General features: G+C 47.1%; 2 protein-coding genes across 4 annotated transcripts in view; both read right to left on the bottom strand.

Annotated features, from left to right (window-relative positions):
* slc5a7a (solute carrier family 5 member 7a) overlaps nt 1–19096 on the bottom strand; it is a 22597-nt gene extending 3501 nt beyond the window's left edge. Inside the window, exons 1-9 of one of the 2 annotated variants that reach the window (XR_006026763.1) lie at nt 18924–19096; nt 18357–18663; nt 17712–17825; nt 17440–17595; nt 17052–17200; nt 16699–16842; nt 16058–16211; nt 14002–14219; nt 12382–13528 (exon numbers count right to left, since the gene is read on the bottom strand). Coding sequence is in view for 1 of the 2 variants with exons in the window: in XM_042080532.1 (XP_041936466.1) it covers nt 12896–13528; nt 14002–14219; nt 16058–16211; nt 16699–16842; nt 17052–17200; nt 17440–17595; nt 17712–17825; nt 18357–18540 (1752 nt within the window). In the remaining variant the exon portion in view is untranslated. Of the gene's footprint in view, nt 1–11148; nt 13529–14001; nt 14220–16057; nt 16212–16698; nt 16843–17051; nt 17201–17439; nt 17596–17711; nt 17826–18356; nt 18664–18923 lie in introns of those variants that run through there. The other variant, XM_042080532.1, reaches the window with a different exon arrangement.
* Nucleotides 19097–24113: 5017 nt separating this feature from the next.
* Nucleotides 24114–25000, bottom strand: part of arl6 (ADP-ribosylation factor-like 6) — a 5919-nt gene continuing 5032 nt past the window's right edge. For both annotated transcript variants that reach the window (XM_042080534.1, XM_042080535.1), the window contains exon 8: nt 24114–25000. This exon is cut by the window's right edge and continues 83 nt beyond it. The gene's annotated coding sequence lies outside the window, so the exon portion shown is untranslated.

Genomic DNA, 25000 nt, shown 5'->3' with positions numbered 1-25000 from the left:
AAATCATTTCAGTTGTCCATGTGTTTGTTGTCACCAAGTGGTCCCAAGTGAATTGCTAGATCTTCTGAGGAGGCTAAGGGGTTGTGGTGGGATGGGGGCCTATATCTGTTTTGGCTAAGGAGTGTGTGTGTGTGTGTGTGTGTATGGGGGGGGTCTTGCACACATGGATTGATATTTCTGTCCATTTTATTGTGTTCTGTGTAGCAGCTGCAGTTATGCAGCATTGCCACTAGGTTGGCGGCTGCTCCATCTATCAGTAGCTGTAGCGTCCGCGTTCAGCCCTTGGACACGCAGTTTCAAATCTGGCCTGAGGTCATTTCCCGAACTCACCGCTCCTCTCTCTCTCCCATTAATTTCCGGTCTGCTCTTCTGCTGTTCTGTCAATGAAAGGCAAACATACATATGAAAATAATTAATGTAATGTAAATTATTAATGTAAAAATAAATGTCATTTGTTAAATCCCAATAGTGTTTCAAATGTGTTATTGACATTTTTTGGGTGGTCACTCCATATGAGCAAGCTAGTCAAGTCAAGGGAACTGTATTTTCTGTGTGAGGGAGCTTCATTTGTGGTTAGGCATAAGTATATATACACACATGCATTCCACACTCTAAGAGCAATCTAAAAGCAACATAAACAATTATCTAAAATGATAAATAAGTTAAAAGCTTAGTTAGTGTGTGTGGGGAGTGTTGATCAGCAGTTTTATGGATGTTGGCACAAAGGTGACCATGGCTTTCTTGGATTTTAGGGGTAAGGACCGGAATCTCCTCCCAGAGGGTAATAGTTTGTATTGGGCATGGAGGTTGTGAGTGGAGTCGGATGTTATGAGTCTGCTCTTCCTGATGGCTTGCTTCTTAAAGGAGCGATTTGTAGGATTGTTACCGAACGTTCTGTAGGCCAGAATCAAAACACTGGTGAACGTTCTCAAGACTACCAGACGCGAGCCTCTTCTGGTTTGCCAGATGTAATGAAGACTTAGCTAACGTTAGTTGACCTGCAGCTGCTTTAACATTTCTCCAGCCATGACCCACACATTACGGAAACAGTGAAAACAAAAAATACCTATCTAACCAACGTAACATAATTAGCTGAAGTTATCAATGCAGATGAAGTTTAGCCTAGGCTACCTGTCGTGGAGAAATATGGCCAGCTCTGCGTCAGACTTGATATTCTTCGTTTGACGAAGACGTTGCCATCTCAGGAAGCTCCTCCGATGTCCACTTAATTTGTTTCTTGTTTTAATTTTAGAAATTTGCCTGCCTCTCGTAGGCGTTCATGACTACAACTGACAGCAAGTTGACAGTTTGCCTTTGCTAATTTGGCAACACAAATAGGAGGACACGCCAGCCCATTATTAATACGCTATTCTAGAATTAATAGTTCAAAACATAAACGAACATTCCAAGAGATTCCGCCCTGTAACTCATTTTTTTTCATGGGTTTTACGGGGTTTAACAGGTTATATTAAGGTTATATTAATGTTGTCAAATAAGCCATTACTTTAATTCATCGTGTTTCCTTACTCTCTGACAACATATTGTGATCATTTTTGGAATGGTTACAATTTATTTTCCATTATTTCCTACATAATGGTCCTTTAAATAGGGCTGCATTGGGGTGGTCTGTAGTTGTCCAATGATTTTGGTGCTCATTCTGGTGACTGTTGAGAGGCCCTTTGTTCAGCTCACTCAGGGAGCCAAACCATGCCAGGATGCTGACGGTGAGCGTGGATTGTATAAAGCAGTTGTAAAAAGATTGTAAGATGGACTTGTCAACTTGCAGCCGGCTTTCAGAGAAAGTAAAGGTGTTATTGACATTTCCTGATGATCCGTTCAGTGTTATTTTTGAACGTCAGTTGGTGGTTGATGATGGAGCCGAGGTATTTATGCTAAGCTAGCAAACTAGCTCCTTATGTTACTTAAGAAATCATGAGTGATTAATAAACTTTTTCTGGGAAATGATTGGCCCTTTTGTCCCTCTCTTTTCTGCTCTCTCCTGTTCAGTTTGAACTCGTCTCATCACAGTTCTCCACCTCCTCCCCTAATCACCGCTCCTAAACTCTCCACCTCCTCACCTGATCACCGCTCCTAAACTCTCCACCTCCTCCCCTGATCACCACTCCTAAACTCTCCACCTCCTCCCCTGATCACCGCTCCTAAACTCTCCACCTCCTCCCCTGATCACCGCTCCTAAACTCTCCACCTCCTCCTCTGATCACCGCTCCTGAGCTCCTCACCTGATCACCGCTCCTGAGCTCCTCACCTGATCACCGCTCCTAAGCTCCTCACCTGATCACCGCTCCTGAGCTCCTCCCCTGATCACCGCTCCTAAGCTCCTCACCTGATCACCGCTCCTAAGCTCCTCCCCTAATCACCGCTCCTAAACTCTCCACCTCCTCCCCTGATCACCGCTCCTAAACTCTCCACCTCCTCCCCTGATCACCGCTCCTGAGCTCCTCACCTGATCACCGCTCCTAAGCTCCTCCCCTGATCACCGCTCCTAAGCTCCTCACCTGATCACCGCTCCTGAGCTCCTCCCCTGATCACCGCTCCTAAGCTCCTCACCTGATCACCGCTCCTAAGCTCCTCCCCTAATCACCGCTCCTAAACTCTCCACCTCCTCACCTGATCACCGCTCCTGAGCTCCTCACCTGATCACCGCTCCTAAGCTCCTCCCCTGATCACCGCTCCTAAGCTCCTCACCTGATCACCGCTCCTAAGCTCCTCACCTGATCACCGCTCCTGAGCTCTAGCTGGGGGATTTTGCCAAAATGCAAAAAATCACAACAAACCTTTGGTTTATTTGATCTGTTTTTTGATCTTATTTACTAAATTTGTATCATATAACACACACACACACACACACACACACACACATTTTGTATCATATATACATTTCCAGTTGCTAAAATCAACTAATGCTGACTGATTTATAATACTAACAGGTCATTACCATAAAACCTTGATTAATAGTCCAGGGTTTTATTTGCTTTATTCTCAATCTGTTTTCACATAAAACTTGCTCAGCAAAGATGAAAAGTACCGGTACTATCAAATTGATTATTTAGTAGTATGAATATTTGCCATATTCAAGAGGCAGAGTCTTTATCATACTAACAGGATTTGACATAACAACATTCACAACTTGACTTTTTATAATTAACAAATTGATTATTTGGACCAGCGGAGACTAAAGGAATTTATAAAATCAAGAAATGGACACCACTTTCACCACTTTCTTTTGCCTCTCTTTACGATGCTGGTAAATCTGAATGAATTTGATCGTAGCCTACTTTGGTGCCTATGGTTTCTGAAAAAAAAAAAACTGAACGATTGAATTATGGAGAATCTAACCGATCTAACGACGTGTATATATAGCATGTCCCTAATGACAGAAGAGTAAACATTTAGGAACTCTGGCTAACACTGCCTTCCTTTTATCAGTGGGAAAGATGTGTTCATATGTCATCCATTGGGGCGGGGCTCTGTCACATGAAAGAGAGGAATGACAAGTCAAGCTGACTCAAGCATCCATGAGTGACATGACCCTTGTCCAATAGAACCACACACACACACACACACACACACACACACACACATGCATGCAAGCACACGCATGCATGCACGCACGCACGCACGCACACACACACACACACACACACACACACACACACACACACACACACACACACATACACACACGTCCACTCTACCTCAAGGACGCTCACTCCTCCCTGCAATTGTAATGACTCCTGTGACCCTGCCCATTCATAGCTGTGGAGGCCGCCTCCCCGTCCCAGAGCGGAGAGCTGTGATTGGTGGAGTCGGTCACCTTCTCTCAGGAGGATGCCGTTTCCAATCAGACCTAATGGATCCGCTGGCTCCCAGTCCAACCCATCTCACCCAGCCACCAGCATACTGATGAGCAGGAAGGACTAGACTGTACACACACACACACACACACACACACACACACACACACGCACATCCATTACTCACTCATGTGTACACTCACACACACACACACACACACACACACACACACAGCACATCTATACACACTCTATAACACTATACAACTAGCAGGAACTAGTTCCTGTAGGACATACACACAATGATAAATAATTATTATATATACTATACCAATATAGGATATATAATAATTATAATATATCCTATTATAATATATCCTAAATATATATATATAAATAAAATAATATATATATATAATAAAATATGTATATATATATATACTGTACTGTATATATACACAAAATCATAAAGGTCTTTCTCACTTATCTTCTCATATGTACGGTACTCGTATGAGTAAGTGTGTTTTTGAAAATGTGTGTGTCTGTGTGTGTGTGTGTGTGTGTGTGTGTGGGGGGGGGGGGGGTGGTATATCTCTGTCTTTGACTTGACTGGTGTACTCAACCCCCCAGACACAGTTTCTGTAGTGGCCCATGAGTGTGTGTGTGTGTGTGTGTGTGTGTGTCTTTATGTGTAAGTGTGTGTGTGCGTTGAATAGTGACAGTTGGACCAGCTTGTTCCCCTCAGGGCCTGTCTTTGTGTTCAGGACACAGAAGGGTTGACTGATTTTGTGTGTATGTGTGTGTGTGTGTGTGACAGCCTGCCTACCCACTGCCTGTAGCTGGTTGAGTGCATTTCCCTGCACGTGTGTGTGTGTGTATGTGTGTGTGCGTGTGTGTGTGTGTGTGTGTGTTGGCGGGTTGAGGGTAGAAGTGTGCATGTGAAAGTGTGTGTGTGCATGTGTGTTTACTTTATCTGTGTGTATACATCTTTGTGTGTGTGCGGTGTGTGTGTGTGTGTGTGTGTGTGTGTGTGGTGTGTGTGAGTGCATGAGCTTGTGCTTCTGCTTAATTGTAAAGAGAGAGAGAGAGAATGGTGTGTGTGTGTGTGTGTGTGTGTGTGTGTGTGTGAGAGAGAAGAGAGGGAGGCGATGAGTGTGTGTGTGTGTGGGTCTTTGAGTTTTCTTCCTCTAAGTGATTTATACGATAGTCTGAACACACACACTCTCTCTCTCTCTCTCTCTCTCTCTCCCTCTCTCTCTCGCTCCTGCTTTTTCTTTTATCTGTCTGTTGCTCTTATGTATCCCTCCCTGCCCCTCTCCCTAACATCACACACACACACACACACACACACACACACACACACAGAGAGAGAGAGAGAGAGAGAGAGAGACGCACATGTATGGTGTATGTGTGGTGAAAAGAAACACACAGTCAGGCATTTATTCCAATTTTTAAGGCTGCCTCTCTAACAGTGTGTGTGTGTGTGTGTGTGTGTGTGTGTGTGTGTGTGTGTGAGAGAGAGAGCGAGAGAGAGAGATAGAGAGAGAAAGTACCCCCCTTTCCCTGTCCCCTCCACCTCTCTGCCGTCTCTCTCTCTCTCTCTCTCTCCTTCCATTTCTCAATTAGATGGCTTCTAATTTCATTACAGGGGACATCACTTAAGGAACACATAAATAGTCCTGAGTCGCCTCCCCGGCTGGGACACAGCCCAGATGAGATAATCACAGCAGAGAGAGAGAGAGAGAGAGAGAGAGAGAGGTAGAGGGAGGGAGGGAGGGAGAGAGAGAGGCAGAGGGAGGGAGAGAGAGAGAGAGGCAGAGGGAGGGAGGGAGGGAGGGAGAGAGAGGCAGAAAGGGAGGGGGAGAGAAGGAGGGAGCGTGGGAGGGGGAGGATGGGAGAGGAAAAGAGAAATGAAGAAGCAGAGCATGAAAGGAAAAAGAAAGAAATAAAACAGAGAAATACTGCTGGTCTTTTCACCTGTGTGTGTGTGTGTGTGTGTGTGTGTGTGTGTGTGTGTGTGTGCACATGAGCATGGAGACATTACTCAAAGTAAGAAACGCTCTTCTGTCTCTGTTGTGAATTATTATGTCTGAAGCACAGAGCACACACTCACTGAGGCAGTGAACTAAAGACGGATCTGTATGTGTGTGTGTTTGTGTGCGTTTGTATGCATGTGTGTGTGTGTGTGTGTGTGTGTGTGTGTGTGTGTGTGTGTGTTTGCATGTGTGTGTGTGTGTGTGTGTGTGTGTGTGTGTGTGGCTGCCCCACGTGGTCTTTGCACACTGTTCTAGTTGGAGACACAGCTAAAGTGGGGACATTTGTGTTCACTGTGCTCAGCCAAATAAATGCATTGGACAGACCAGGGAAACCCTTACACACACACACACACACACACACACACACACACACACACACACACACACAGAATAACAGATTGATGCATGAAATAGTAACTGGTAGTAAATTAAAAATCAAATGAGTTACAGGTTGTTTATGTCTGCACTTAAGTGACAGAGGGTCTTCCATGCTTAACAATTACAGGCCCATATCCAATGTACAATTTATTGGCAAAATTATTTTTAAGTCTTTAATGAAGTAACCTTCTTATCATCAGATGGGTATTTTCATTACTTTCAGACAGATTTAACATTTAACCTGAATCACTTGACTCACAAAGGTCACAAAGAACGCATTTGCCTGCTAGCTGATAGACTGTGGAGAGAGTCAGTCCACGTCACCAAGTGATGCAAAACAAAGTTGCCAAAAACCAAGTTACATACCTACCAGAAGACATGGGGTAGTGAACCTGGGCCAATTTCAGAGAATACAAATGGCATATGCTTAAGTTTATGATTATTATGTGGTCCATTGAAATTGTTCTCCCCACATGGGGTTCTTGGAACCATAAAGTTTGAGAACCCCTGGCTAGAACATTATGTTGATTACATAGAGAACATGATGGAATCATAAATTATGGAATAACTGTAAGTGTATATGGATCTAGAATGCAGCTGTATACATTATGTCAGAGCCATATAAAGGTACCTTTATATGGCTCTGCATTATGTGATTGTATATAGATCTAGAATGCAGCTGTATACATTATGTGATTGTATATGGATCTAGAATGCAGTTGTACACATTTTGTGATTGTATATGGATCTAGAATGCAGCTGTATACATTATGTGATTTTATTACACGGCTCTTCATAGTGCTGCATAATGCTCCATTCACTTAAAGGAGAATTCCGGTGTGATATTGACCTAAAGTGTATCGAAACATGATACCGAGTGTGAACGTATGTCTCATAGCCCATCTCGGCTTGTCCCCTGCACTCCAAAATCTGGCGCTAGTTAGCCGATGCTACCAACATCTTTTTCAATAGTGGTGCTTCGGCATCGGGCTAGCCATGCAAATAAATCACTGTTTTACACCCATTTACGAGGCTCAATGTATCTCCACACTTCATTGGTAGACTTCCGAGGGCCCTGACATTTAAAACGAGACATTGAGAACTTTGAAAAAGCACTGGTAGTTTACTTACAAGACGATTTATACAGACAGTATCTTCACGAAGTTTAGCGTTTGCAGCCATCTTGAATTTAGTCACGATAAGTCGAGCAACGAGTAAGAATGAACAGTTAAGATAAGGGATCAGATTCCAAAAATAATTCAGTGGAAATGCATGGATTCCAGTTGCTGCTACTGGAAGAAACTGGAATCCATGCATTTCCACTGAATTATTTTTGGAATCTGATCCCTTATCATACCTGTTCATTCTTACTCGTTGCTCGACTTATCGTGACTAAATTCAAGATGGCTGCAAATGTTAAACTTCGTGAAGATACTGTCTGTATAAATCGTCTTGTAAGTAAACTACCAGTGCTTTTTCAAAGTTCTCAATGTCTCGTTTTAAATGTCAGGGCCCTAGGAAGTCTACCAATGAAGTGTGGAGATACATTGAGCCTCGTAAATGGGTGTAAAACAGTGATTTATTTGCATGGCTAGCCCGATGCCGAAGCACCACTACTGAAAAAGTTGTTGGTAGCATCGGCTAACTAGCGCCAGATTTTGGAGTGCAGGGGACAAGTCGAGATGGGCTATGAGACATACGTTCACACTCTGTATCATGTTTCAATACACTTTAGGTCAATATCACACCGGAATTCTCCTTTAAATGGGCCTTCCCAACGTTCGGCGGTCTGCTAATTCTGAATAACAGACCGTTGCTAAGTATAACAGACCGCTGTCAAGGAAAATGGGCTTTGTGCTTCTAAGTCAATTCTTTCATATCACTACGCAAGGATTGGAACTTCATTCAAAAGTGAAAGCAGGCGGTTGATCAGCTGTGTTCTAAAGAATGTTTGATTCAAGTTCAGCGTGTTTTGTTGCGAACTATTTGTTTCTCAGCAAAAGCCATGATGAAACGGTAACAAATAGGATATAGCCTAGGCTATGTAGGCTAAAGAGTCATATCGTGGGGAGTTTATTGTGTCGTTTTGGTAAGTAGCCGTGTAATAAGCGGGATAATGTATAGAACGACGGTCATTGTCGGGAGATAGGTCCCGACAGGGCGAACCGGACCCCGACGCGCAGCGGAGGGGTCTTGTTCCGCCCTGAAGGGACAATGACCGAAGGGACAATGACCGGCGTTCTATACATTATCCCTTACGTATATGGATCTAGAATGTAGCTGTATACATTAAGTGTTTGTATATGGATCTAGAATGCAGTTGTATACATTATGTGATTGTATATGGATCGGATCTAGAATGCAGCTGTACATTATGTGATTGTATATGGATCTGGAATGTAGCTGTATACATTAAGTGATTGCATATGGATCTAGAATGCAGCTGTATTTTATGTGATTGTATATGGATCTACAATGCAGCTGTATACATTAAATGATTGTATATGGATCTAGAATGCAGCCGTATATTATGTGATTGTATATGGATCTACAATGCAGCTGTATACATTAAATGATTGTATATGGATCTAGAATGCAGCCGTATATTATGTGATTGTATATGGATCTACAATGCAGCTGTATACATTAAATGATTGTATATGGATCTACAATGCAGCTGTTTGCTCTAGAGGAGATATCAGCAGATACCTGTAGCAGAAGGCTGAAGGTTGAAACACAGAGCTGCCATGGAGGAGAGAAGAAGAGATGGAGAGAGAACGACAGAAAGAAGGAGAAAGAGAACGAGAATGAGAATGGAGATGGAGATATGGGCTCTGTTTCAAAACAGGAAAAACGTTTGTCTTATAAGATACCTAACAGGGATACAAGGCAACAAGGCAACCAACTTTCTTTTCCTGTCTGCCTTCCAAACTACCTCGTTTTAAGAGAGAGAATAAGAGTGATGAGGAGAGAATGAGAGAGAATAACAGTGACAAGGAGAGAGAGAGAGAATAAGAGCGATGAGAAAAAGAGAGAGAATAAGAGTGATGAGAGAGAGAATAAGAGCAATGAGAGAGAGAGAGAGAGAGAATAAAAGAGAGGCTATAGGGCTGTAGGGCTCCCTGAGGGGTTGTTGCTCTAATACCTTTATTGGCCCCTGGGGAGGGAAGCTCTCTCTACCACACTCACTCACACACACACTTCACATTGATCCAGCCATAACCACACCCACCTACCCCCACACACACACACACACACACACACACACCCACTTCACATTGATCCAGCCATAACCACACCCACCTACCCACCTACCCACACACACACACACACACACTTCACATTGTTCGAGCCATAACCACACCCACCTACCCACACACACACACACACACACACTTCACATTGTTCCAGCCATAACCACACCCACCTACCCACACACACACACACACACACACACACACACACACACACACTTCACATTGTTCCAGCCATAACCAAAGGTACACACACACACACACTCACACACACACACCACACATGTGTGTCCAGTGCCATCAGGATCTGGTCTGATGTGCTGATACAGGCTGATGTTCTGCGCCACATTCTGATGGGCTGATGACCAGCTAGATGATCTGATCACAGCACTTTGCTCCTCAGGTCACACACACACACACACACACACACACACACAGGAAACTCACTTTACTTCCCAGAAGCTCCATTAGACTCCCAGGACTGAAGGGGGGGGCAATCTGATTACACCTGTCTGCTTCCATAAAGATTCCTGTACTCAGCCCTGACACATACACACACACACACACACACACACACACACACACGTGTGTGTATCTTTAACTTCCCGCTGGAATGGATCTGGGCCTGCTTTGTTCCCCCAACTTCTGAGGGACTGAAAAGCACGTCTCATTGCGCAGGGCTGGGATTGGCTGGATGTGAATATGTAGGGTTGTGAATGGCTGAGTTTGAGATCCGCAGATCCAGCCTTGGCTGGGCATTGGGTATCCATGGATGAAATGGGCTGGGTTTGAGGTTCGCCGGGCTGTGATTGGCTGGGTGTGGAGTGCGCTGGGCTCTGATAGGCTGGGATTGCGAGAGCGTAGTTTTGGCTGACTGTCAGGTTTCTCCATGATTCTTCATTATGACGAGAGCACTCTGCGGCCTGGGTGGGGGGCGGGGGGTGGGTGGTGGTGTGGGGAGGGGTGGGGCGGCCGCTAATGGGATTGAGTTTGGGGGAACAAGGGCACAGTGGAGGACATGCCAGGACAAGCGTCACACACACACACACACCCTTAAGGTGTGGCCTCGCTGAAGACCAGTAGTAACGCACCCAAGACCAACACCAACCCCGCAACCGCGCCCCCCCATCGGCCCAGTCCAGCCCAGGCGGAGCACTTAGCGTAATGTAAATACTGGCAAGCTATTTATAGCGGATGACTCTTCGTCGTGACATTGGGCGGATGGTCGGGCGCCAGCTGACGTCAGGAGAGCCGTCACGTTTTCGGACACGCGCCGCTGCCTCTGAAAGCGCTGCAGTCCGTCCCGTGGCCGCCACACACACGCCGCGACAAAGAGCCGCAACAAAGCCGCCATGATGACGACAATGGCTTCGCTCTTAAGAGCCCAGAGCGGCCATGATGATCTGAAAGGGCAGTGCACTAGGAAGTGTATGTGTGTGTGTGTGTGTGTGTGTGTGTGTGTGTGTGTGTGTGGCCATGATGAAATGGGCTCTTAAAAGCCCAGCCATCGCACGGCAGCCCTTCGTAACGACACAACTCATACTTAAGAACACTCGTCCAGCAACACACAACTCCAACACACACACCAAGCAGATAGCAAACATGTCCCAACACAGCTCTGAATATGTTAAATAAGACTATTTATTTACGGCAATTACGGTACATTTTTATATCTTTACAACATCATTTATAAATAAATAGATGTTAGCAGCTGTTGCTTATTAACATGAACGATTTGTTTCCTACCTGCACATGTAAATGTTGTTTGCATTTTCTATATTTATACAAATATAAATATACATAAATATACACATCACAGCAACACTAAGAGAGAGCCACAGACACTGAACCAGTACAAGTCCTGCTGGGAGCCAGGTACGGAGACCAGAACTACAACTACATCTAGAACTACAGGAACTGAACTCAGTCCCCTAAGAACTACATCTGATACAGGAGATGAATTTGCAGGGGCCACTTAATCCACACTAGCCAACATTGGACCTATCTCACAATGCCATGGGTAGACCTATCCCAAAATGCCATGGATAGACCTATCCCACAATGCCTTTGGGTAGACCTATCCCACAATGCCGTGGGTAGACCTATCCCATAATGCTGTGGGTAGACCTATCCCAAAAGACCATGGGTAGACCTATCCAAAAATGCCATGGGTAGAGCTATCCCACAATGCCGTGGGGAGACTTTTCACACGCTATCCTGGGGCTCTCTGCGTAGCCCGTCCTGGAGATGAGCAGAGTTAAGGCTTTTACACAAGCACTAGTGCTAAAGCAGAGGACAGTTCCTTACACACCCACACATACACACACACACACACACACACACACACACACACACACACACACACACACACACACACAGAGGAGGACAGACTACAGAAGCTTACTGTTGGGTTCCAGAGTGATTGTGGAAACAGAGGAGTATACTATAGAGAGACCTTTTAACATACGCACACACACACACACACACACACACACACACACTGGCTGATAAGAGAGTGACCATTTGGCAACAAGAGTTTTGGCTCAGTAGTAACTCTATAGAGTGCAGTAGTACTAGTTAGTCTCTAGTCGCAACTTCATCGATGTGACTACAGGTCTGAGCAGCTGGCTGATCTCGGGTCAGCCTTCAGAAACATTTAATGATTCAATGACCTCACTTCCTGCCTCACTGCGGCACACACACAAGGTCAAGCACGCATCCATATCATTATTGCACTTCTCAGCTACCAACTGAACTACACTTCCCAGCAGCTACTGTATCTGTGCTGACCTCTACTTCCTGAGCAAAAGGTCATTCAGAGGTTGTACTCACCACGCACAGTGAAGATGATTGACAAATCCAAGTCCACTCCAAACCAATCCATCTCCAGTAGATCACACACACACACACACACACACACATATCATGTACACTTACACATACAACCTTCGAGCTGTAGCAGTCCCGAAGGAGAACATAATCCACCCTCACACACACACACACACACACACACACACACACACACACACCAGCTGCAGTAGTACCGATAGAGAATCCACTTCACACAAATACACAGATGCATGACCCTGCCACAGTAATGTTGGAGAACACACTCCACGCTCCACACACACATAGCTGAGGATCCAAACGTGATGATCTCACACTGCAGTCCACTTCACAGCCCCGGATTGCACTTCCTTCTCTGAGTCCAGAGTGAGAAGGTTGTGTGTGTGTGTGTGTGTCTGTGTGTGTGTGTGTGTGTGTGTGTGTGTGTGTGTGTGTGTGTACAGGGGAGAGTTGGAGCTGGAATCATCCACCTTCGTGTTTCTTTATATGTATGTGTGAGTTGTGTGTTAGTTTTCAGGGTGTGGATGGGACACGTGTGTGTGTGTGTGTGTGTGTGTGTGTGTGGTCACTCGTTCTTGAGGCTGTGGGGCGAGTCGGGGCTGGAGTCGTCATCCTCCTCGGTCAGCGTCTCCTTGCGGGTGAAGGTGGCGGCCAGCGTGACACTGAGGCGGGGCTTTACCGGCGCCAGCTCTGACAGGCCGATGACGTTGCGGTTGACCAGCGTGGTCTTGTCCATGATCTCCTCGCTGTGCTTGGACATCACGGCGTCCAGCACATCGTACTTGGCGGACAGCTTCCCGCTCTCAAACAGGTACTTGGCCAGGTGGGAGAACAGCACGTTCCCCAGTAGCGAGGCCAGCATGGACACGGTCTTGAAGGGGAACTTCTGGACCAGAATGCCCTCGTCGTTCACGTAGCAGCCCGGGTAGTGGATGAAGGCGGGTAGCTTGAGGTAGGGCTCCCCGCCACCGATGCGCAGCAGCAGGCCGAAAACGTAGGCGGCCACCGAGCCGTAGGTGTTGGTGCCACGCACGAACAGCACGCACAGCAGCTGCGGGAAGATGATCACGTAGACCAGGTCGGAGCTCAGGTACCACAAGCCGTACACCGTGCCGGTCAGCAATGCCATCGTCGTCGCCAACGCACCAAACACAAAGATGGTGATCCGCATCACCCACACGATCTCACGGTCGGACGCCTGTGTAACACACACACGCACACGCACGCACGCACGCACGCATGCACACAAGCACACACACGCACAGACACACACACACACACACACACACACAGGCAAACAAACATACACACACAGGCACAAAAAACATGGAATAATCTGTTCATACAGAGGCCCAACAGACACTCCAGTTAATGTTAGTGTTGGTGTAGGTGTTACTGTACGTATCAGTGTAAGTGTTAATGCAGGTGTTAATGCAGGTGTTGGTGTTGGTGTTACTGTCAGGTGCTAATGTTGGTGTTGGTCCTGGTGTAGGTGCTAGTGTTGGTGTTGGTGTTGGTGTTGGTGTTATTGTCAGTGCAGGTGTTAGTGTAGGTGTTGGTGTTGGTGTAGGTGCTAGTGTTGGTGTAGGTGTTGGTGTAGGTGTTGGTGTTGGTGTAGGTGCTGGTGCTGGTGTTGGTGTTGGTGTTGGTGTTGGTCGTAGTGGTACTCACTGACTGGCGGAAGGCAAGCTGATAGATGTTTCTGGCAAACATGGAGCTGGCGGAGAGGATAGAGGAGTCTGCGGATGACATGACGGCTGCGGACACGGCGCCCAGTCCGAAGAAGGACACGTAGGACGGGCACAGGTGCTGCAGCACGATGGGCAGGATCATGTCCGACTGGTTCTTGTCTTTCGGGGGAATAGCGCCATACGACGTCTGGTTCCAGTCTGCACAGCAAGGACATGGACTTCAGCTTCACTGACTCACATCCACACACACACACACACACACACACACACACACACACACACACACACACACACATGTACCTATCTGATCTTCTCCACCACCACATCCCCTCCATAGCACTACGGTCAGCTGGCCAACTGCTGTTGAAAGTGCCCAGGTTCAGGCTAAAAGCCAAGGGGGACAGAGCCTTTGCAGTAGCAGCCCCTGGTCTCTGGAACTGCCTCCCCCTCCACATCCATGCAGCTGTCTCTAAAGACCCGCCTCTTTTCATTTGCCTTTGATTAGTGTCTCATTTTTTGTGTGCCAGTGCATAGTGTCCGCTGACTACCTTTTTATATGTTCTCTTTTCTTTACATTATTTTAACTCCTTCAGTTATTGTCTTGTTGCCCTTTTCGTTTTTTTCCTCCTGCCTTAGGTCATTCCTTTGTTTATTGCAATTAGCACTTTATTGTGAAGCACTTTGGTGCAGTTCAGCCGTCTGTAAATGTGCTATAGAAGTCAAATTTGACTTGACTTGACTTGACTTGACAAACACACACACACATCCCACTCAGTCTCAGCCCTAGGGTGCTGATTTTAGACACAATGCCTCCTCACTGTGCCCGCTCCCTGTGCCCGCTCCCAATGCCCACTCATCCTGCCCGCTCCCTGTGCCCGCTCATCCTGCCCGCTCCCTGTGCCCACTCATTCTGCCTGCTCCTAGTGGCCGCTCCCTGTGCCCACTCATTCTGCCTGCTCCTAGTGCCCGCTCCCTGTGCCCGCTCATCCTGCCCGCTCCCTGTGCCCACTCATTCTGCCTGCTCCTAGTGCCCGCTCCCTGTGTCTGCTCATTTTGCCTAGTCCTAGTGCCCGTTCCCTGTGCCCACTTATCCTGCCTGCTCCTAGTGCCCACTCTCTGTGCCCACTCATTCTGCCTGCCCCTAGTGCCCACTCCCTGTGCCCACTCATTCTGCCTGGTCCTAGTGCCCGCCTGGCATCTGTTTCTCTGCACCAGCAGCAGTGTGTTCCTCCAGATGTGGTCACATTTGGGCTCCGGTGGCAGCTAAAGCCAAACACTTTGATGGAGAGAGTGGCAGGCTTAGAGCAGCTCCCCCTGTTCGTCTCAGATGTCATACTTACAGGCGTGTGTGTGTGTGTGTGTGTGTGTGTGTGTGTGTGCATGTTACTTTGATGCAGATAGCAGCAGGATTTGTGTGTCCCCTCCCGCTTGCCTCAGATTTGATACTTACAGGTGTGTGTGTGTGTGTGTGTGTGTGTGTGTGTGTGTGTGTGTGTGTGTGTGTGTGTGTCCCCTCCTGCTTGCCTCAGATGTAATATTTACAGGCTTCGCCTGCTTGGCGGCTTAATCCCCATAATGAAGAGCTGAGCAGCTGTTGTTATTGACACGTCTATTCCACACACACACACACACACACACACACACACACACACACACACACACACACACACATGAATGTTGTTCCTCACTTGTAAGTCACTTTGCATAACAGCATCCGCTAAATGAATGAATGTAAATGTCATGCACACTCACACAGTGTTCTGTCACTGAAGGTAGAGATTTCCTATGAAGCAAAACAGCTAGGATGGAAACACCTGTAGATATGTGTGTGTGTGTGTGTGTGTGTGTGCGTGCGTGCGTGCGTGCGTGTGTGTGTGTGTGTGTGTGTGTGTGTGTGTGTGTGTGTGTGTATACATGTGTGCATGGGAGTGTGTGTGTGTGTATGTTTTTGTGTGTGTGTATGCGTGTATGTGTGTGTCTGTATACATGTGTGCATGGGAGTGGGTGTGTGTATGTGTGTGTGCGCGCGCACTCACCTGTTGAGGCCCCTATGGCTCCGATGAGGACAGAGGGCACAGCCATGACCAGGCAGCCGAAGGCAGCCAGGAAGGAGAGCACCTGAGCGTAGGTGGCCGATGAGGCGGACAGTACACGCTGGAAATACACCTGCCACGGAATACCGCCCAGCATCTAGACAACCCCCCCACACACACACACACATATGTCCCCATACACATACACACCCACACACACATTGACTTGAATACTCAAACAAACAACTGACAAACACATCACTTGTATCATATGACAACATACTCATACATACTGTATACATGTGTGTGTGTGTGTGTGTGTGTGTGTGTGAGAGAGAGATTGTGTGTGTGTGTGTGTGTGTGTGTGTGTGTGTGTGTGTGTGTGTGTGTGTATGTGTGTGTGTGAGATTGTGCGTGTGTGTGTGTGTGTGTGTGTGTGTGTGTGTGTGTGTGTGAGAGAGAGAGATTGTGTGTGTGTGCGTGTGTGTGTGTGTGTGAGATTGTGTGTGTGTGTGTGTGTGTGTGAGAGATTGTGTGTGTGTGTGTGTGTTTGTCTGTATGTGTGTGTGTGCGTGCCTGTGTGCATGCATGTGTGCGTGTGAGTGAGTGTGTGTGTGTGTGTGTGTGTGTGTGTGTGTGTGTACCAGCAGGCAGAAGTTGTCGACCCACGTCCACATGTCTCGCTTGTCCACCCTCCCTAGCCAGGCTGCCTGGTGAACCCTCTGCAGCGCCGTCACACCGATGTCCGACACCGCCGGGTGGGCCAGCGCTGAGGGTACGCTAATCCACTACAAATCAAACACACAGCCATAACACACACACTTAGGCACTACGTACACACAACACATGCTCTGCCACCACACACACACACACACACACACACACACACACACGTGCAAGTTGCTTTGGATAAAAGTGTCTCAGCTTCAGCTTCAACTTCAAGACACACACACACACACACACACACACACACACACACACACACACACACACTTACCAGGCCCACAAAGATGCAGAAGAGCTGAACCACGTCAGTGTAGGCCACAGAGTAGAGGCCTCCCACCAGCGTGTAGAAGATGGCGATGAGGGCTGAGATGACCACTGACATGTTGATATTCATGTCCATTATCACGCTCAGGGTGGCGCCTGGCATAAGAACAAGGCCACACACTCTCATCACTCTCTAATATAGAGGACAAGATCTTGTTATACTCAATAAAATATGAAAACATGCAATGGAGTCTTGAGTGTGACAATGGTCAGACAGTGAAATAATTTTACTTTAAATGATTATTTTACTTATTTCACTCTGGGCATGTGAGATGTCAGATATAAAACTCAGGGGGCTGCAGCAGTCAAAGTGAAACTGAAGCGTCCTCTCTCACCAAGCGCTGATAAGATGGCGGCGGACCAGAATATCTCGCCCATGAGCGCGGGGATGAAGAGGAGCCCGCCCATCCTTTTCCCGTAGATCTGCTGAAACGGATCGAGCATGGTGACGTAACCACGGGAGCGCATCGGTTTGGCGAAGAACAGGCCACCTTGGTGAAGAAACTCGTGTCAGAGAGCAGCGGGCGCCTGAAATACCGTGCTAAGTTTGAGCAAACTGCTGCGTGTGATTCATGCAAGTGATTAAAAATGCTTTGGCAACACTTACCCACGACAAGACTAAGCGCGTAGCCAAAGGGAGCTTGTGCCCAAGCTAAGCCGTAATCGGGCAGATACACATACTCAGCTGTGCCGTTGATGTAGCCCCCTCCAACCCAGGTCGCTGTCCGAAGAGAGTAAAAAAGCCATTGTGTCATCTAGATCGTAGTTATTTTCATATTCCTAGGACTTTATATGAGCAGTAATGGCTTGTTGTAATTCATCTCAAAACTTGACGCGCATATAAAAAATAAAAGATCTGAATTAAAACGCAACAAAATATTCTCGTTGTTTGCATCATACTAAATAAAAATATTAACAATTATAAAAACTGTAGGCCTACAGTAGGTTAGATTACAAACTAACGTGATGCAAAGAAATGCAAAATAAATGAAAGATGAAACTGGCTAAAATTATTTGCATTTCATTTTTCGTCTAAAATCTACATGCCCATCTAATAGACTCTTCTTTATAAGAACTCGAGGAACCTTTCTGTATATTTTTGTAATTACTGAAATATTTGAGATAAAATATTGGACACTCGTGTAATTAATTAAATGTTTAAAATATATCTTGCAATCTTAAAACTGTACAACATTAAATTGCCCGGTTGTGAGCGACTAATGATGCTCATGGGCTTTTCGGCTCGCCTCACCTGTCATAGTAAATCCGCCGACAAACAAGCCGATGTCTCTCCCCCCGACCATGATGGTCTCGCTCCGATCCGTGCCCTCTACCACTCCCGAGTTCTTGTTCTTCCAGGCGGCCCATATTCCCACGATCAGGATCAGCAGGTAGAAGATGACTATCGCCACCAGTCCTTCCACATGGATGGCCATCCTCCGGTCCACTCACCGCTGGAATCCCGGGATCCTCGAGGAAGCGAATGGCATCGAGACGCACGGGGCTCTGAGAAATCGGCGCGGAGTGTCCTGAGCGCGAGGCAGGGAGGATGTGACTGTCTGAAAAGAGAGGAGGGTGGTCCTGTTTGATCCTCTCGAGAGGAAAGTTCTGTTACACGGTAAATTTGTCACTGCGTATTTTTCTTCATTTTCTACTTGCAGAGGGACCTTCGATGATTGACAAATTTCCAGCTGTTCCACCACCAAGTCAACACCGGCTGTGCGTAAAGCTATTTGCGCCCGTATTCGTGACAAAATAATATTGTTAAAATCAAAGTTTATGGATTATTGAAAATATAGAGTGGATAATGGTTTCTTACCTTGGAGAGTTAAATCTTAACTCACACTGGCGTAGACAGCGCGAGCTTTGCTGGAGTGAAGAGAGACACCGCGAAATGACATCTGGGCGCAACAGTCTGGATTTGGAGACGGACGTGTTCCTCAGAGGAAATGTGTCCAGGTAGCTTATAAGCAGGAAGGGTTCGTCTGCGTGTCCGAGAGGGCGAACGTCAGAGCCCGCTGAATGGGGCGCAGGTTTATGAATAAAGATGTCACCCTGTTCAAACGAGTGCGCGTCACTGGACGGTGGCCAACGTGGAGAGTGGCCCGCTGAAAATAGCCTTGCGCATTGTGAGCTCGTAAATCAACCTGGCCAGTCATTTATAGAATGCTTCTCATTCATGTTCAGCTTGGGCTTGAGAAGAGTGACTCGACGGCGTATGTCTCGGTCAGGGAAAGGATAAATCATCATCCGAGGCTCCCCCTCATCTGCTTTGGCCGGGCGCGGCGCGGCTGCTGTCCGCGGTGCTGAACTTATGACCTGTCCCTGTTGCTGTGCTCACAAGACTATGGAAGGAAACAGAGCCCGTTTCATTAAAACCAAAAATAAAAATCCTGTCAAACTCGCCTGGACGACCCTTACAAAACCATTTCTTGCCTCTTGAAAACCGTGAAACATAATTGTTGCTTCTCAAATAAACAGATTTAACGGCGCTAGTACAGCAGCGCTTGGACCAATTTGGCTTTGACGGATGTTGACAGGCAGCCAAAAGCACCCAATTATGACGCCCGCAGAGAAGGCTTCCTCGGCCCACACAGATGCTTGTCTAAAGTTTTCTACGAAAGCTCAGCTCACCATGCCCGATTAGGACATGCTACACAGAAAGCAATGCGTGCTGGCTCGAGGTGTTCATTAAGGCTTTCTGGTGACTTGGGTTTGGTTTGCCTTTGCATTCTCATTAGGTAGGCAGACAGCAAGGCTTGTCCTCTAAAAACTTTTGGAACTGAATTGGTAAACAGTACCGCTTTATCGCCTAACACATTACTGAGGTAGGCCTAAATAAATTATAAATTAATAATAAAATCTTAAAACGGGCGCTTTTAATTTATCACTCGGTTAATGAGTACTTTACTCATCTGTTTACACACGCCCCCCTCTCTCACTTCCCCCACCTCTCTCTCTGAGAGAGAAAGAAAGAGAGAGAACATTCAGACCCTTCCACTTTGATCACATGTTGCCATGTTGAATCATCAATTAATTTCCCCTTCAGCTATTTACACATGATACTATATTACTCAAAAGTGCAAACTGTTTTTTGGATTTTTAAAAACACATTGACAGAAGTCTTCAGACTCTCTGCTATGACACAGCTCAGATGCCTCATATTTCTCTTGACCATCTCTAAGATGTTACACCTTTGATTGGAGTCCACCTGCGGTAAATCCATTTGATATGATTTGGAGAGGCCAACACAGTCTCACACCTGTCCATACTAGGTTTCTCTCGACTGACGGTGCCAAGCGCCAGTGGGTGGAAGCTGCTGCCTGCAGAGCTCCGAATCAGGACTGTGTCACGCACAGATCTGAGGAAGACTGCAACATATTCTGCTGCAGTAAAGGTCCCAGCAGCGCAGCAGAGCCTCCGTAGTTCTTCATGGAAGGTTGAGGGAACACTGAATAGTGCAAAGACAGAGAGATGTGTCAAGAAACCGGATCAGAGTTTCCCCATCAAGTATTAGGTGCTGCACCCCAAGTGGTTTTGGAGCACCTAAGGCGCAGAGAGCACTGTGCACAGTGTGTGTGTGTGTGTGTGTGTGTGTGTGTGTGTGTGTGTGTGGTGGGGGGGAAGCCCATGGGTAAGTGCTAAGGGGGTCTCCAGCTAACCTACAGAGTTCACCTGTGCGTGAGGAACGAGTGTGTCCAGTGTAACTGTGCTGAGAGGATGCTGAAGTCAGCAGTGGGCAGCCTGATATCTTTGTCAAATACAGAAACAGCGGAGTAGGTCAACCTGAACCTACCCATGCACGGACTGTTCCAACTGGGTGACCGCATTCAGAAGGGAAAAAAGTAATGACTGCGCGCTTTGCAACAGCTTCTAAAGCACTGACCGATGACATAACTTCTGGCCTGATGTGACTTATCAGTCTCTCTCTAACACTGCTAATGTCAGATAAGAAGTTAATAACCATTGTCAAGCATTTTATCAAACTCAAAAGTAGGTTATCAGAATAAAGCAAATGAAGGAGCCGGTGTGTGGTCCTTAGTCCGCATATTTGGGTTGTATATAAAACTCGCAGGTGCCTTCAGCTCAGCCACCCAGCCTCCTGCTCCGGTACTGACGATGACGAGCCCTGTGACCCTCTTCTCCAGTCTGCTGTGCGTCTGCACTTGCGCGGTGAGCGTCTCCGCGGCTCCCACCGGGTCCGTTTTGCTCCCCAGGCCCAACGCAGAGCTCGTGCAAGAGATGGCCGTGTACGCAGCAGTCTACTACAACCTACGCTCCACCGATGAGTTCGCCTACAAAGTGACTAAGGTTGTGGACGTGCAGACCACGGTGAGTTTCAGGATGACGGTTGATCCTACTGAGATGAACACAAATTCTTAATGTCAGTTTCGCATCGCATGCAAGGCTCACTGTGGCATTGTTGTGTGGTCATGGAGATTAAACGCAGTTTTAATTGTGTGCTCGTAGATTAACCGAGGCGTAGTGTACTCAATGGATGTCCTGCTGGGCCGGACACACTGTCCGAACGGGAGAACACCCAACCTGGAGTCCTGTGCGCTGTTCAGCTCGCCTCCTGAAGCTCAGGTAGCCTTCCCTGGATTTAATACGCTACTGTAACGCATTCCACAACTTGATATTTGTATATTTGTTTGATTCGATTGTATGCATCATAAGGAAACCGCGATCGAGGCTACTAAAACGTTTCAACCAAGTCTAATACAATTTCAAATGTATGCTCTGTGCAGCTGGATAAGACAGGTTGTGTTTTCTCTCTATTTCAGACTCTAAGGTGCCACTTTGTGGTCCTCAACGACCTTCTGGATGACCAGAAGCGCCTGCTGGACAGCAGCTGCACGGCGACCACTCAGTAACACCAGAGACCTGCGCTACACCCCCACCCCTGCTGCCCGTTCCCCGTTCCCCAACCTCAGAGCCCCTGGCTGGCCATTGGGAGCCACCACACCGGACCCCCATAGCCGAGTCAGCGGAGCTGAGTCTTTAGTTATATTCAATAATGTATTTAGTATGTTAAGTTTGTCCATACAAAGTATGTTTCACTATTTAAATACATGATCGTCGGTATGTTAAATATTGCGCTAGATATAGCTGTGCTGAGCTTGCTGAGGGAGACACGTGGCTCTGACAGGCCCACTTCAGCGCGAGCTGGAGGAAGCGGAGCAGTTCGGTTGGCATGTCACTTCTATCCGCCACGCGCCAATGCCCCGTGTCAACCCGCAGCCTCGGGGCCGGATCACGAGACTCGTGCAGGGACTCGGCACGCTCTCATGGGTGACACCCGCGCGCTCGGAGGATCCGATTGGCGTTCTCCTGACAGACACGCCTGCCGATTGGAGAGGATTCCTTCAGAAGCAGAGACGCGCGTTTTCTCTCTCACACACAAAGCTACTCTTCAGAACAAACAAAAACACCTTAAACCCAACATGTCTCTCTTGTGTCTGGTGAATATGAAGAGGTCTGCTGGTCGGAGGAGACAACCCCTCCTCCCTTCCTGCTTCAAGCTTGTCTGATTAGAGTTGTATTCCTTAATCACGGACCCCGATCAGGCCGCTTGCTCCCATAACTCCATCAGCGGCAGATGGCTGCATGATTAGCTGGACCTGTGCGCGCGCTGATGTACTCACCCGACTGTCCTGCTGAGGCAATAGTCTTTATGAAACACACACACACACACACACACAGTGCCTTGTCGGAGCGCCAGTGTGCGGTTCACTCCATTACAGCTTGTTGCACATCTCCGCGGTCGACACGGCGGGACTGGATCCGGAGAGGACAATCAGGAGCCCTCAGCAGCTCCTCATACAACAAGGCGTAGCCACGAACACACCGACGCGCCATGTCTAACTCTGTCCCACACACACATGAACTTCCTATCTTACTTTCTGTCACACACATGTATGTACACGCCATCTTGCTTTCCGTCATACACACACAGCATTCAGTCAGTGGACCCTCAATTAAATGCTAAGGCAAAGTTTAAAGTCCAACTAAAGCTCACTAAATAACTATGCAAATTCTATTTGCAAATGTAATACCATGACCAAATAGTGGTGGGTTAACTAAAAGCTCTCACGCCACATGATGCCATTAGCTTATGCAGGAGAACTCTGCTCATAGACTGATTCTGCACTATGAGAGATAGATACTTTATTGATCCCCAAGGGGAAATTCAAGAATGCCCAGCAGTTAAATTAGAGAACTTTGCTCATAGACTGATTCTGCACTATGCCCCGCAGTTACATTAGGGTCCAATATGTCCTAACAGGAGCACAAGACGGCTTGAAGTCAAAAAGAAAAATCAGATAAATGTGAGAATTCTGTCTTGTCAAAAAAAAATAAAACTGCCAAATATAAGAATTCTGTCTGGTTGATTCAAGTGCATCATGAATGACATGGAGCTCAGCAGCAGTCTAGTCAGGCAGGTGAACAGGTGGGCAAGAAGCAGCTCCAAGAGTCTAGCCAGGCAGGTGAAGCAGGCTCCAAGACTCTAGCCAGGCAGGTGAAGGCTCCAAGAGTCTAGCCAGGCAGGTGAAGGCTCCAAGAGTCTAGCCAGGCAGGTGAACAGGTGGGCAAGAAGCAGCTCCAAGAGTCTAGCCAGGCAGGTGAACAGGTAGGCAAGGTGAGGCAGGCTCCAAGAGTCTAGCCAGACAGGTGAAGCAGCCCCAAGAGTCTAGTCAGACAGGTGAAGAGGTAGGCAAGGTGAAGCAGGCTCCAAGGCCCACTGGTTCTCCTGGGTTGAGTTGTTTAGACACAGAGTGCTCACAAAGGGTACACACACACACACACACTCAACATCATGGACATGTAAAATCTAAAATCAACCAGTTTGTTCCGTTAACTCCACTCACCTCTGCTCACATACACACATATACCTGTGAGAGAGTTCAGTCCTACAGTGTGGATGTGTACAAGTTGAAATCAAACATTTGGATCCCCTCTCCGCCCCAACCCACCAGAGAGAGAAATAAATCGGCTGACACACAAAACAGTGAATCAACCATTATTTATTTATTTATTTCCTGTTAGTCTGGAGAAATCACTGGTCTGAAGGAATGTAAGAAAAGACAGAAATGCATTTACAGGTGAGCAGGTGATACAGGTGAGCGTCAGTGTGCAGCTGTGTATGTGTGTGTGTGTACGTTTGTTTGTGTGTGTGTGTGTGTGTGTGTGTGTGTATGTATGTCTGTACGTTTGTTTGTGTGTGTATGTATGTCTGTGTGTGCGTATATGTATGTATGTGTTTGTGCATGTGCGTGTGTGTATGTATGTCTGTGTGTGTGTGCGTGTATGTGTGTGTGTGTGTAGCCTTTAATCAGGAGCGAGGCCAGCCGAATGACAGCAAACCTACTCACAAGACACGAAGACCAGTCACAATAAATAAGATGGACTTTAAAAAATAAATACAAAAATGTAATAGTAGCTATTTGTCTATCTCCATGTGGATATAACTTTAGAACTTCAGTTAAACTGGTGACAGAGCTCTTGTGAGAGACAGGAGCACCCCCTGGAGCACGTTGCTGGTACTGCAGGGCACTAGCAGCTCTGCAGGTCTAGCACTAAAAGCACACACACAGTGTGATGGTTGCCAGGTGACGCACTGGGAGTGGAGTATCAGTATCAGCCCACTTGAAGTGAATCAACTGCTCAGGCCTTTGGCTAGGCTAGACTAGACTAGACTAGACTATGCTGTGTGGTGAGGATGTGTGTGTGTGTGTGTGTTGGTGTGTGTGGTGGGGGGGGTTAGCTAATGTGGCTCCTGTTTCCACTGATCTATAAACAACTTTCTTTATAGATCAGTGCCTGTTTCCCATCCCCAGGGTCATAGGTTAGAGGTCACATGATCACAGACATCTGGAGCAGGAGGTTGCCTAGCGA

The sequence above is a fragment of the Alosa sapidissima genome, chromosome 23 (assembly GCF_018492685.1).
Source record: "Alosa sapidissima isolate fAloSap1 chromosome 23, fAloSap1.pri, whole genome shotgun sequence".
NCBI classification, from domain to species: domain Eukaryota; kingdom Metazoa; phylum Chordata; class Actinopteri; order Clupeiformes; family Clupeidae; genus Alosa; species Alosa sapidissima.
The sequence above is the reverse complement of the archived record's forward strand: the minus strand, read 5'-3'. Positions and strand labels throughout refer to the sequence as shown.